General features: G+C 44.7%; 1 protein-coding gene across 1 annotated transcript in view; it reads left to right on the forward strand.

Moving 5' to 3' along the window:
• Positions 1-14,536, forward strand: part of PGR (progesterone receptor) — a 66,815-nt gene that overhangs the window by 26,466 nt on the left and 25,813 nt on the right. Inside the window, exon 4 of the mRNA XM_004605162.2 lies at positions 12,648-12,953. Coding sequence (XP_004605219.2) covers positions 12,648-12,953 — 306 coding nt within the window. The remainder of the gene's footprint in view (positions 1-12,647; positions 12,954-14,536) is intronic.

A 14,536-nucleotide genomic window follows, 5' to 3' on the forward strand; every position in this document is an offset into this window, starting at 1 on the left:
CCCTCCCTCCCTCCTTCCTTCCTTCCTCTCCTTCCCTTCCTTCCTTCCTTCCTTCCTTCCTTCCTTCCTTCCTTCCTTCCTTCCTTCCTTCCTTCCCTCCCTCCCTCCCTCCCTCCCTTCCTTCCTTCCTTCCTTCCTTCCTTCCCTCCCTCCCTCCCTCCCTCCCTTCCCTCCCTCCCTCCCTCCCTCCCTTCCCTCCCTCCCTCCCTCCCTCCCTCCCTCCCTTCCCTCCCTCCCTCCCTCCCTCCCTTCCCTCCCTCCCTCCCTCCCTCCCTCCCTCCCTCCCTCCCTCCCTCCCTTCCTTCCTTCCTTCCTTCCTTCCTTCCTTCCTTCCTTCCTTCCTTCCTTCCTTCCTTCCTTCCTTCTCTTTCTTTCATTTTTTCTTTCTTTTTTTAAATTGAGATACAGTTACAAAGTTTTTATGATCTGATTTTAATCATACAATGTTCCAACACCCATCCTTCTACAAGTGTACATTTCCCACTACCAATGTCCCCTATATCCCTACTACCACCATCTTCCAGCCTGCCTCTATGGTAGGTGCTTTTCTTCTCTCTCTGTCTCCCCCATTTGGGGCATTATGGTTTACAATACAGATACTGAGAGGCCATCTATGTTTGGTCCTTTACCTATTTTCAGCACACATCTCCCATCCAGAGTGATTCCTTTCAGCCATCATTGTCATAGTGGTCTATTCTTTATCCTGAGGCAGTCTTCCAATCACAGATCAATCCTCCTGTCCCTTGTTTCTACTGTCCTTGGGTGTTAGTCACATACTGGTTTGTTTTTAATGCCACAAATGAGTGGAGTCATTCTATGATTGTCCCTCTCCTTTAAAAGTTGTCTTCCATCTTTGTTATTGCTTTGCTTTACTGCACTGATTCTGCGTTTCTGAAGGAAACCCCCAGTGCTATCTCTTTCTCTTGGGAGCTCTTTGGCCCGCTGAGGGCTGTCAAGAGAAGTTCTCCATGGTCTCTGCCTGTAATGTGTATACGTGGATATTACAGGACATCCACGGGCCTCCTGTTCAGCAACATGGTTGAAGTCTCAATTCTATGACTCATTGCCTGTCTGGACAGGGCCCCATTGCCAGTCCTTCCAGGTTGTCATTTCCCTTCCCAAGAGGAGAGTTCTGAAGTTCCTTCCAGCTGAAAGTAGGTTCTGTGCATTGATCTACTGCACTCGTCTCCTGCCTCCCGCTCTTCACTGTTAGGCTCTCCCTTCCTACCTCCCTCTCTTTATGTAAGTGCCAACAGTTCTGTTGAGTTCAGGTTGAGTTCAGCATTTCCAGTGCTGGGGGCAGAGTAACCAACCCAAGGGTAGAATCTTGTCCTTGGAGAACTTCCCTTCTGGGGTGGGTGGGGGCGGCAGAAATCTGATTTAAGCAATGTCAGGCTCTGGAAATATTCAGCAGGGGGAGATGACACAGTATCCCAGGGAAAGGAGTCCTCCAAACTTTTACCCTGATTAATATTTTTTTTCACTTAGTCTTCTTGTTTGTTGGTTTGGTTTTTGAGTCACACCTGGCGATGCTTGGGACTCACTCCTGCCTCTTGCTCAGGAATCACTCCTGCCGGTACTCGGGGGACCATATAGGATTCCAGGAAATGAACCTGGGTCAGCCATGTGCAAGGCAAACACCCTAACTGCTGTGCTATTTCTGTTGTCCCAGCATCTTAAACTGGGTTCATGAGCCTGTATTGGGCCAGGTATCTACATGTGGGGCTCATGAAAAATTTTGCAATAGTTAAATATTTCTGAACATTCAACAATCAAAAAGTCATTAAAGATCACCGGCATCATAAATCAGAGGTGTTTCTGGCAGTGCTTGTCCATGGTGTATTTCCTGGGTGGAGACAGTGTCAGAAGCCTTGTTCTAAGGGAGTGGTTCTTGTTTGCAGAAGGGCACTGATCTCATGGGAGTCGGTGGTGCCATGTCTATAAGGATTATTACAGTGGTCCTGCTAATACCATGGAGAGTGAGTTAAGATGAGCCGGTGTCTTCACAGGTTCACCTGGGCTAGAGCTGGATTCAGCCAAGGGTTCCATCCTGCAGCAAGACATGCTTACTAAGAAACGAGAGAAGGGGCTTGCATAGAGATTACAGAAGAGCAAATGCTTTGCATATGTGAGGCCCTGGATAGAATAAAAAATGGGTTTTGTTAAAAAATGGGTTTTTAAAAAATATTTAAGAGTTATTGTTTTTTTAAAAAAAATTATTTTTGGCTTTTTGGGACATACCCAGTGATGCTCAGGGCTCACTCCTGGCTCTGAACTCAGGAATTACTCCTGGAGGTGCTCAGGGGACCATATGGGATGCCAGGGCTCAAACCCAGGTTAGCTGTGGGCAAGGCAAATGCCCTCCCTGCTGTCCTATTGCTCCAGGCCCAGGTTATGGTTTCTTACCTCTGGGAATAATCAGATATATATTAAATTTCTCAAACTTTTTATGTCAAATAATCTCTGCCAACACCTCGTCATTTCCTGTCAATCATCATCTTCATCATCATTATCCCATTGATCGTCGAATTTCTCAAGCGGTCTCAGTAACATCTCTATTCATCCTAGACCTGAGATTTTAGAAGCCTCTCTTTACTCGTCCTTCCCAATGATGCCCCATTGGAGGCTCTTTCAGGGCCAGTAACCCATCATTGTTACTGGCTTTGGCATATGAATACACCATGGGAAGTTGTGAAACTCTCCTATGTGGGCAGGAAATTCTCGATAGCATGCCAGTTTCTCCCAGAGGGAAAACTAGGCTATAAGATGTCGCAAAGCAGCCTCGCACTTACAGAAGCTTGGTTTTAAGTCTCTGGATGTTGGCCATTGGTGGGCCAACGTTAACAGTGCCGGGGACAGTCCCTGGGTGTGACCGCCTAGCTACTGGAAAATGGGAAATCTGGGCTGAAGAGGCCCAGTCCCACTCTGAGCAGGCTTAGAGGTCTCAGCCCCGTGTCGAACACACCTGGGTTCCTTTGCCGGTACCTTCATGCGTGAGGCTCATCCGAGAGTCTCTTGCCCGCACGCCTGGTTGTCTTCCCTGGGGCCCCTCAAAGGGGATGGGCTTCAGCTTCCCTCCCCGCCCCGAGCAGAACTCTCACGGCTGAAGACCTCCGGAACCTTTCTTATCAATACGTTTGTTATTTTCAGGCACCAAATTGTCATTCCAAAATATTTTAATTCAATCATATTAAATAACCCATATAATTTATATGTGACACAATGCCTATCTTCATTAATGAGAGTAGTTTGGGCATTTTTTTAAAGGGTTCTTAGAGTATACAGTTTTTTTTTAAAATAAAGAGTCCTTACAGTCCTTACAGGATTCAGTAATCCAAGCCTCTATGGAGGAAATGCTTATTCAATCTTGATGTTATCCTGTAGCCAGCAGCACATAATGGTGCCTATAATTATTTTGCCCATGGATTTGCACAGAGGCTCTTGAGGAAGAGCCTCTCTGAGATATCAGAGTCCTGGTATTGTTTTGCCCGGGAGGTAGCAAAATTCTGGGTAGTGAGTTAACCAACTCCTTAACCAGGAAGAAGGTAATCAAGTCCAAAGATGAGAAGCTAATCACAGTCCTAGTGCCTGGGCCTTTGGGGAGAGAGCGAGCTTTCTTACCAGGGTGGTTTGCTGAAGTGAGAATTACCTGCAATGTTCCTTCTCGCTTCAGCCCCTTCAAGCTTGTCACTCCTTGAGATTTCTCATTTCTGAGACAGTGGCTGAATAACAAAAGAAGAAGCAAGAGAGAACACTAGAAATGTGAACAAAGAAGAGATTGCTTCCCAGGGACAAATATCAGAGCTTACCACATTAATATCTCAATGATCCATGATGTGGGTTTCAGGAGCCCGTGTCTGCTTCAGCAGCCGCTTCCCAATTAGCAGAAGGATGTTTGGGTTGTTTGCTCTTTCTGTAGCTTATGATGCTTGATTTCAATGAATCACTTCCCTTACTTTCTCTAGGTCACAGTGAACTTTTATTTTTTTTGTTCGCTTGCTGTTTAGTATTAACTTAAAAGAATAGTTATACCCTGAAGGATAGTAATACATCTAATATATCTTCAAGTTTAGGTGTTTTGCTTCTAGCAACTCTTTACAAAACATTTTTGCATAATGACTCAAAAAATCCGAGAGAAATATAGCTCTGTATCTTTAACTTGTGGTAAAAATACCCAACTGTAGAGGTAATTCCATATTTCAAAAGCAGGCAGCTTGATATAAAGAAATGACTTAAATGTGTTCTGTTTGCTGAACTTTTTTTAAGCCGGAGACTATTTTTATAGGGTTGCTTTTGTTTTGTTTTTGGTGGAGACTCTTATCCTCACATTTTAAAAGGTTGTGTTATAAAGTCAGCTTCTCCCCCACCTCCTCCTACACCCAGAGTCACCCCCACATTTCATGGCAAAGAGAATAACAGCTTTTAGGACCGCAGAGTATACCCTGTGTAGTAAAGTATATATCTAGGAGGGGAAAGGTCTCTTTTTCCTACACTGAAAGCCAATTAAACTTCAACTCCTTGTTTGAAGAATTCTGAAATTCCTAAAATTGGAACACTTGAACAGAACCTTTTTTGGAAGTTTGGATGCCCGTCGATGTCACAATGGGAATGGCCATTCTCTTTTTCATGCAAGAGCTGCCGGGGCAGGCGGTCACCTGCCTCTGTGGGCTCTGCTTGGCTCCTTCTCTAGTTTTTCTGGTCTAAGCAGCAACTCTTTGGTCCTGGTCTTTGCATCAGCCTCCCAGGGACTATGTTCTTACCCCTGGCCTTTAGTCCCCAACAATGCCCTGAGGATGTGGGCCTGATGCTCCATCCAGTTCACCAGCCTCATCACCCTGGATGCACACAGTTCACAGTTCTCGGTGTATTCATTCTCAGGTCTTTGCCTAGAGGTTGTTGTTTGGGCATTTGAGAGGAAGGGGTTGTATGGACTAGTTTTATGGCTGCCAACTAGAATTGTTTATTAGTTATTTCATAGTCTGCAGTTTCCTAGACCTGAAAAAAAAATCAGGTTTGTGAGGTACAAAGATCTTCCTCCATTGGCCATTTGTCTTTATTTTAACCAGTTTGAATCCCTGGCACCACATATGTTTCCCCTGAGCACCAGCAGGGGGCATTCCTGAGCACAGAGCCAGTAATAGGTACTCAATTTCTAATTAATTGAGAAATTGAATTCTAAAAATAAAAAATCAATTCCAGGACTGAAGAGGCAGCTCAAAGAACTTTAGAGGGCATGCTTTACAGTTCTAGGATTAACCCCTGTCATCACATCATCCCAGCATGACAAGAGACACCCCACCAACAGTGAACGTGGAGAGTCCCCCACTACCCTGGGGGGGGTGCGGGGGAGAGTAAAGAACAAAATTAATGAATTCTAGTATAGTTGGGGGTGGGGGGAGAGGTCTGCCTTATTTTTATATTCACTATTTCCTGGCCTTTGTTCTTCTTTGAAGTGCAGGCAAGTATCTGGAGAAAGAGTGGCCCTTGGTGATAGAATTCCTAAGGAGCCTGGGAGAATAAAAGTAATTCAACCTGGGTTTGAATCCCCAGAACCACCTATGGTCCCCTGAGCACCACGAGGCATCACCCCTGAGCACAGGGTCAGCATATTGGCCCACTCCCTGCCCCCCAAAAGAATTGACTGGAGGAATCAGGGAGATAGCTCAGATGGCAAAGTGCGTGCCTGGCACGTGTGAGAACCCACACTCCATCCCAGGGGCAATATGTCCCACTGCCACCAGCACTGCTGGGTGTGGCCCAGGAAATCGTTTTCTTTTCCAGTTTAAATGTTATTATAAGTTTGAAAGGATTTTCAGGACACCCAGGGACCCCTGAGCACTAGTGGGTGCCCTCGATAGCCCTGGCTGAGGAGTGACCCCCCACACCTCCAAGCAGTGCTTGGGAGTCCCCTTTCCTGCAAAAATAAACAACAACAACAACAACAAAACATCCTCTCTGTGCAGGAGAGAGTAACAGTGTAGAACAGTGAGAGTCAGAGCAGCCAAGCCTGCTTCTCCCTCCTCACTGACTGCCGGGACCGCAGACCCAACACCACCTGACCAACACGCATCCCTTCCTCCCTCTGAAGCCCACACAATGAGTTATTAGGAGGGTCAACAAAGTGACACAGTCGAAGCCTTTAACACAGTGATTGGCCTACACAATGGTTTAATGAATAGTGACTTTAAGTGTCTTGTTTGTCTCAAAGCCATTTGTACAAACATCATTGGCAAGGCAAAGGTTCAACTTTGATGCAAAACATATTCTTGTACCTTTGAAAAGTTTTTGCTTATTTGTAGGAAACATTAAAAAAATCTGTACAGATATCTCGAAACCAAAATTAATTTACAGAATCTTGACTAATAGAGGTGTTTAATGAATGTATTGATTGTTAATAGTGTTACCGTATATATTTATGCTCTCAGCCCTCATTTCACCCCTGGAGATATCATCTAAAAGAATACGGGTATATTTTCAAAGGGTAGGGAATTTTCTAAGTGATTGTAAATATTTCTCAGATAAAGTTTTTGTTTCCTTTGGTGGAAATGTCCGTTTTTGTTTTCTATTTTTAGAAGTGCTCTACACACTGTTCAGGATAAAGCCCATGACCCCAGAAGCATACTGAAATTACAAAGATATTTTTGCTCATTTGATTTTCCAAAGGCAGAAGGGAGCATTTGTGTCTTAGGTTGGGACAGAGCAGGGAGAGGTAGGTAGAAGAGTACCTGGCCGAGCAAAGCCAGGTACTGCGAATGCTCCTTCCATGGGTCCCTGCATCATCCATAAAATCCTGGTCAAACATGGAAATGTAAGGCCCGACCCCTTCCCCTCCCATCTGTGGCTTTTGTCTCTGGAATCTCATGAGACAGGAGAGAAACCTACCTGAGACTCTATTTTGCCCTTTGTTAACGACCTGCTCCTCTGCCTGCCTGGAAACTTCTTCCTCCAGAAAGATTTGGGTCACCCCTCAGCTTCACTTCCTCAGAGGAAGCCCTTTTGGGACGTGAACATTCATGCTTCAGTGTGAGCAAGATTTAATCTTTATGCTATCTTCAAAGATTTCTTATTTCATATTTTCTCCCTGCTTCTCACACCCCCAGTAATCATCTGTTAGCTGATTCTGTTTCCTCTTTTGCATCCATCATCTTTGCTTGCTGTTTCTCCTTTCACACCTCATTTAGTATTTTGGTTGCTTCTATCCCCTCAGAATCTTAGAATCTGAATGAGTCCAATCTTCAACCAGTACTTCTCTTTTACTTGTCTAATAATGTTTACAATCTGCAATGGCGTCCTTTTTCTCCTCGCCTATCGCCCACTTTCTCCAATTTCGTTTTGTCATTTCAGATCTTCAATTTGATTTAATCTCTAATTTCTTGAAGCTGAAATGCCACTTCAAGTTTGAGATACAGTGAAGGATTGCTTAAATCCATCATCCAGTCATTCTTCCGCTAACTTGTGTTTCCCACATTCTCCCTTTATTGTTCCTGAATATATTTTTGCTTAATCACTAACTGATGCCTGCTGTTACAATACTTTAAAGCCTGCCTACTTCTGTCTTGGTCTCCTGTTTCACTGAGCTCTTGGTAGCTGGCTGCACTATGCTTTGTTCTTGTTTTGAACGTCCCTTTATAATTCGAGCTAGACTCTCTCATCTCAGCTCTTAAGTTTGGCACAAAAGAAAAGGAAAAAGAGGTTGGTGACATAAATGCAGCTGTGGTACAAAGGTTTGGAAGTATCTGGAGGTCCCTGTATCAAGCTGTGAAACATCTGCATGCTCCTGCCTTCGACCTCTCCTTTTACTGGAGGGAAAGTCTCGGCTCGACCACATGCAAGCCAAGCTCCAACCCCCGTACTATCTCTCCGGCCCCACTTCCCTTTGTTTGTATCATATTTCTTGTAAACTACAAGTAGAACTTTGGTTTTTAACCCAGGTTGACCTTTGTCCTCAAGAGAAGAGTTCCATCTGTTAACATTTATTGGGACAGTCTGATTTTAAGCTTCTGGTTCTTCAGACACACTGTTTGCTGTTTCCACAGCTCTTGTGGTGCTTTCTTTATCCCTTCCTGACTTTGCTAACTGCCTCTTCCAACTTTGCTCTCACCCCCACCTCACCCCCAGGTGGTGAGGTCATTTGGTCATTTCTAAGCTTTCCTCTAATTTCCCACTTTCCCCAATACTTAACATTCCTCATCCCGAGGAGTCCCTTTGAAATCTGTCTTCCTCTCATGTCATATGAGTGAAACAACATGATGGGAAGGAGTGGTACTATGAGGTACCTTACTTTAAGAATAATAAACTGGTCCTTGAACAAGTAAAATAGTCTACCTCTGGGGCAAAGCTTTGAACTTGCAAGAGGCATTCCCAGAATGGCGACCTGTGCTTCTTCCCCCTGCCAGTATGCCACATTCACTGAAGCTGTAGAAGCAGAGAAGTTATCAGATCTCTTACTATATATCACTATCACTGTATCACTGTCATCCTGTTGTTTGTCGATTTACTCAAGCAGACACCAGCAATGTCTCTATTACACTCAGCCCTGAGATTTTAGCAACCTCTCCTTACTCGTCTTTCCAAACGATGGAGGCTCTTTCAGGGTCAGGGGAATGAGACTTATCATTAGTGTTTTTGGCATATTGAATATGCCACGGGTAGCTTGCCAGGCTCTGCCATGTGGGCGGGATACTCTCGGTAGCTTGCCAGGCTCTCCAAGAGGTATGTATATATCTGTTACTGTATTTGGAATATGAATATGCCATGGGGAGCTTGCCAGGTTCTCCTGAGTGGGCAATAGACTCTCGGTAGATGTCAAGTTCTCCAAGAGTGAGAACTAGGCTATTAGATGTCGCAAGGCCACACGCTTCCAGGATTACACAGCGCTAGGGGCAGTTTCTGGGTGTGACAGCCTAGCTACTGGAAAATGGGGGATCTAGTTGGAAGAGGCCCAGTCCTGATCTGAGCAGCTTTGGAGATCTCGGCCCTGGGTCCCGCACACCTGGGTTCCTCTTACAGCTCCTTCATGCGTGAGGCTCATCTGAACATGTGAAGAGTGGCCTTGAGCATGGCTGTGGCTGGGTTCCCTAGGTCTTCAACTGTCAAGGCTCTGCTTTGCTTTGCTCTATTTGTTGAGCAAATATATATATATTTATATTTGCTTTTTGGGTCCCATCTGGCGATGCACAGGAGTTACTCCTGGCTCTACACTCAGGAGTTACTCCTGACAGTGCTCAGGGGACCATATGGAATGCTGGAAATCAAACCCAGGTCGGCTGTGTGCAAGGCAGATGCCCTACCTGCTGTGCTATCACTCCAGCCCCACGATATATTTTTTACAAGACCAAATGCATAGTTATTGTAGGATGTAATTATAGCTGTAGCAGGATCACAATAATTTAGTGCTTTAGGAAAACTTCTCTTCGTACTGTTTTGCCTTTTAATAATTCTTTATCATAGATCTGGTGAGTAAAGTTCTTTTTTGATGTGCTCTGCTTGATTGTCTCTGAAAGCACCCTCAGCTTACAGGTGTAGAGAAGCAATGGCTCTCTGAAGGGGAAGGAGTCTAGTGCAGTGGGAGAACCATAGCTAACCTTGGATTCTAATATTATCTAATGTTTTCCATTAATTCAAGTCACTGTAATATTTCTAAATTTTAAAAAAAGGCAACACACACGGTTGATTTATAGCATGTACTAATATTTAAGGCCACCTTACTCTTGATCTAAGTCCTGTCCATCTTCCTCCACTTTTCTCCAGAATAAAAACCCATGAAAGTAGAGGCTTTGTATGATTGTTCACTGCTGTCATTTCTGAAAATCTAATACGCCTAGCATGTAAAACTGATTAATAAGTATTTTGAGAGTCAAAGAAGGAATGAAGGAAGATGTTCTTTGAGCAGCATTTTTGCTGTAGTATTTATTAGCTTCCTAGTTACTCAGCCTCCTTAAGACTCCTCATCTTAAAAATGGAAATACCAGGGCTGGAGCAGTAGTACAGCAGGTAGAGCGTTTGCCTTGCACATGGCCGACCTGGGTTCGATTCCCAGCATCCCATATGGTCCCCTGAGCACCGCCAGGGTTATTTCCTGAGTGCAGAGCCAGGAGTGACCCCTGTGCATCGCTGGGTATGACCCAAAAAGCAAAAAAATAAAATAAAATGGAAGTGCTGATATTTATTTTATTTTTTTTTAAAATTTTTTATTGAGTCACCATGTGGAAAGTTACAAAGTTTTCAGGTTTAAATCTCAGTTATACAATGCTCAAATATCCATCCCTTCACCAGTGCTCATATTCCACCACCAAGAATCCCAGTATAGCTCCACCCCACCCCCTCACACCCCTACCCCCCCACGCCCCTAGCCCCCCCACCCTAAGCCCCCCCCGCCTGTGTAACTAATAAATTTCACTTTACTTTCACTTTGATTGCATACAATATTTCAACAAAACTCACTATTATTGTTTGGAGAGTCTCTCCCCTAAAGTCAGACCTGCTGAAAAGGAAGCATTTCTTTCACTGGGACTCATGAAAGGCCTGGTTCGTGAACAGAAATGTGTATCATTTTTGAATTTTACTTTATAGAATCAGCACATTGAAAAATTCCTTGGAATTTATTTTGGGTATAAGACTTTCTAAAGTCTGTTTAAAGTGCATGATATTTGCTTTTGTTTTTCAAAGTGATTCCAGGATTCCACAGTGTAATCAAATCCTGATAAAAACCAGCATTGTAGAGGCATGAGAAAGAGAAAAGCAGTTAAAATGAATAAAAAGGAGACTCGTCCCGGAGTCATTACTGGACTGGAATGGAAGGGTGTCCTGTTTTTTGGTAATGGTAGTGTTTTAGGGTTGGAAACAACCAAATGCTCTTTCCCACAACTCTTGCCTAAACGTCCCACCCTGCACCCCGCAAATGAGCACGTCTGGAATTCCAGGGCCCTTGTCTTTGGGAGCAGGAAGCAGCACCCCGTACTCCAGGTCATCTGCACTCTCGTGTTCTGCCCGTGGGCCCGCCGTCTCCTCCGCTTCCCTCAACGTTGGAATCTACAAGTGGAATCTGTCACAACGACCTTCCAAGTCGTGATGCAGGGCTCCAGGTCCTGCCAGGGAGTGGAGTCTCCATAAACTCTGCTTCCCTCCGCGCTCATGACTCATTCCTTCCCGGAGCCCTAGAATAGTTCTGAATTCTTGTTGTTTCCTTGTCTACCTCCTTGAGGCATCACAGAACAAGTCTAAGTCCTTTTCTTATAAGTGTCAGTTGTGACAGGGTCCCAACACAGAAGCCATAGGCAAATGCTTACAGAGACCTGGCAGGTCAGTTCATTGGAAGCAGGATAAGGCTTAAGAAAACTGACCTACAGCTTCCTGCCAGTGTGTGGTGAGACTGGGACCCAGGGCACCTCATGAACTATTCCAACCAGCTGTGACAGTGCACTGCCTCCTGGTCAATCCAGGAGTGTCTGTCTAACTCTGGGAAACACAGTGAGCATCAAAGAAATGCATTGACAGGGCACATCCAGCTGTAGAAGTAGCAGGTTGCAGTCTAGAGTGAACGAGCCCCCCTTCACCTTTTTCTCTGCTAAACACCACTGCCACCCCACACTTCACATGCTCCACAACAGTCCTCACCTGGCACAGAACAGGCAGGTGCCAAAATCTACCCCCAAGCTCTCCACCTACTGATCATTTCCCATCATGCCAGAGGGGCAGACTTTTTTTTAAGTTCCTATCACCCTCAAACTTACTCTTCTTTACACACTGGATGCAGTTCATCAAAGAAGGAATTCAGAAATGGTCTGTGAATAACAAATACGGTCTTGCAGAGGACTTTTTAAGCGTGTGTCCTTAGATCTCATCATGATGCATATATTAAATTCAGGAGTTCTGTGAACTTGCTGAAATTGTGAGCAGGATTCTGCAAAGCCTGCATATGTATATGCATTCTTTTTTTTTTTTTTGGTTTTTGGGTCACACCCGGCGATGCACAGGGGTTACTCCTGGCTCTTCACTTAGGAATTACCCCTGGCAGTGCTCAGGGGACCATATGGGATGCTGGGATTAGAACCTGGGTCGGCCGCGTGCAAGGCAAACGCCCTACCCGCTGTGCTATCGCTCCAGCCCCGTGCATATGTGTATGAATGTCTTTCAATGCGTATTTATTCTCTGGGGGTTGGGGAGCACATACCCAAAGGTGCTCAACACTCAGGAATCACTCCTGGTAGACTCAGGGTACTATATAGGGTGCAGGGAATTGAAACAGCCCACCACATATGAGACAAATGCCATACCTTTTGTACAACAGTCTCAAAAAAAAAAAAAAAAGAACAGTCAGCATTTGCTAAGGACTATTGCCAAGTCAGCACAGTTGGAGAGGCATTCTCATCAGAGTGCTCACTAGCCCTGTTCAGTCTCTACAAAAGCCCTCTGCCTTGTCATGTGTTTCTACAATCCTTCATGCCACACACCCACTAACACACTGAGTGCTGGCCTGAGCAGTTCTTTCATTCAAGTCTGAAACCTCATCTTTTACCTTCCTCGTTTTATGTTACTGGATTGAGGCTCAAGCCTATACTGTATAATTCTGTATACAATGGAAACAGCTTAATGCGTGGAGAATTAAGTTGATGTGTATTTAGGTGAATGTCTTTCCCCTGCTACAGGTCGAAAGTTTAAAAAGTTCAACAAAGTCCGGGTCATGAGAGCACTGGATGCGGTGTCCCTCCAGCAGCAGGTGGGCCTTCCTAATGAGGGCCAGGCCCTGGGCCAGAGGATGAGCTTCTCGCCATCTCAAGATATCCAGCTCATCCCCTCCCTCATCAGCCTGCTGATGAGCATTGAGCCTGAGGTCGTCTATGCGGGCCACGACAACTCCAAGCCTGACACCTCCAGCTCCCTCCTGACGAGTCTCAACCAGCTGGGCGAGAGGCAGCTTCTCTCCGTCGTCAAGTGGTCAAAGTCCCTACCAGGTAATGAGAATTTCTTTTTTTTTAAATTTTTTATTAGAGAATCACTGTGATGTACAGTTACAAACATATGAACTTCTTTCTGTGTTTGCATTTCACTCATACAGTGATCGTTTACCCATCCCTCCACCAGTGCCCATTCTCCTCCACCAATGATCCCAGTATCCCTCTCACCACCCCTACCCTGTCCCCTACCACCTCACCCTGCCTCTGCAGCAGGGCATTCCCTTTTGTTCTCTCTCCTTTTGGGTGTTGTAGTTTGCAGTAGAGGTATTGAGTGGCCTTCATGTTCGGTCTATAGTCTACTTAGCATGCAACAAGATTTTCACTACATTTCAGAGGGAGCGGTGGTTCATTCAATGAACTAAGAATGCATGTACAGTAGATATAAGCAGATATGCAGGGAGGAGTAAGTGTTTCAGCAGCTCACACAGTTACCGAGGATCTCATAGGCTCTGCTGCTTGTCTGGAGTCCAACTTTGTGTTCTGGAGACATAAAGAAGCCAGGGGGAGGTACAGGCGTTTGCTGGGGGCATCGAGCGTGACATCCATGGAGAGGGCCGGAGAGATAGTACAGCAGGTAGGGCTCTGGCTTCCCACACGACCAAACCAGGTTTGATCTCGGCACCCTCTCTGGTCCCCTGAGCCCCACCAGGAATGATCCCTGAGCACAGAGCCAGGAGCAAACCCCAAGCTCCACTGTAAGCCAAAAAGAAAATGACATGCATGAAAGTCAAGAAAGTTAATGTGTCCAGCCATGATTGTTTGATAAACATCCGATAAATTTTTCTACAGAGCAAGAGACCTTTGTAGACATGTCGGCTTCACATCACACCCTAGTTTAAATCATCTCAGCTAGTTGATGAACGTAAAGTGACTATATCTAGCCCTACACCAAATCAAAATCCAGAGGACAGCTGGGGATCTAAGTTTAGTCAAGAAACTGGTTCCGAAACAAAGGGATTGATAATTCAGATGTGGGGAAATGGGCCTCCAGTTCCTCTCTTCTCTCATTTATACCCCCAATGGGTGAACAGAGAGAAGCTAGATGATATCATCATGCAAGAATTTTAGTCACTTAGCAGCAAGCTGCTTTGGGTCTTTTAGCAGAGCTCCATAGACGCCAGCATTGAAAGCGCTCAGCCGAGTCTGCCGAGTCTGCCGCAGAGCTGGAACACACTAATTGCATGGGGGGTGCTACTCTCATAATTAGAAAGGGAACATTTTAAAATTACATTCTCTTCAGTCATACTCTCATCCTCCTTTCCATCAATTTATTTTCCAAATGCCTGATCAAGAATTAAACATATTATGTCATTTTAGTCTCCGACTAATTCAAAAGCCTTTAAGAAATTTTTTCTCTCCCATTTTTCCTTAACATTTCTCAGTTATTATTCTCCTGAAAGGTTTGAAATACAATAGATGAATTGTTACAGAAAAATTCAAGGTTTGGTGAAACAGAAAGATATATTTCTGTTTGTTGAATTTTCTAAAAAAAAAATCCATGCTAAGAAAAGTTAATAAGATTCACCATTGTGATAGATAAAGTAATTTTATAGGAAAATGAAAATGCTCAGATTCTTATT

Source organism: Sorex araneus, chromosome 3 (genome assembly GCF_027595985.1).
Source record: "Sorex araneus isolate mSorAra2 chromosome 3, mSorAra2.pri, whole genome shotgun sequence".
Lineage (NCBI taxonomy): Eukaryota > Metazoa > Chordata > Mammalia > Eulipotyphla > Soricidae > Sorex > Sorex araneus.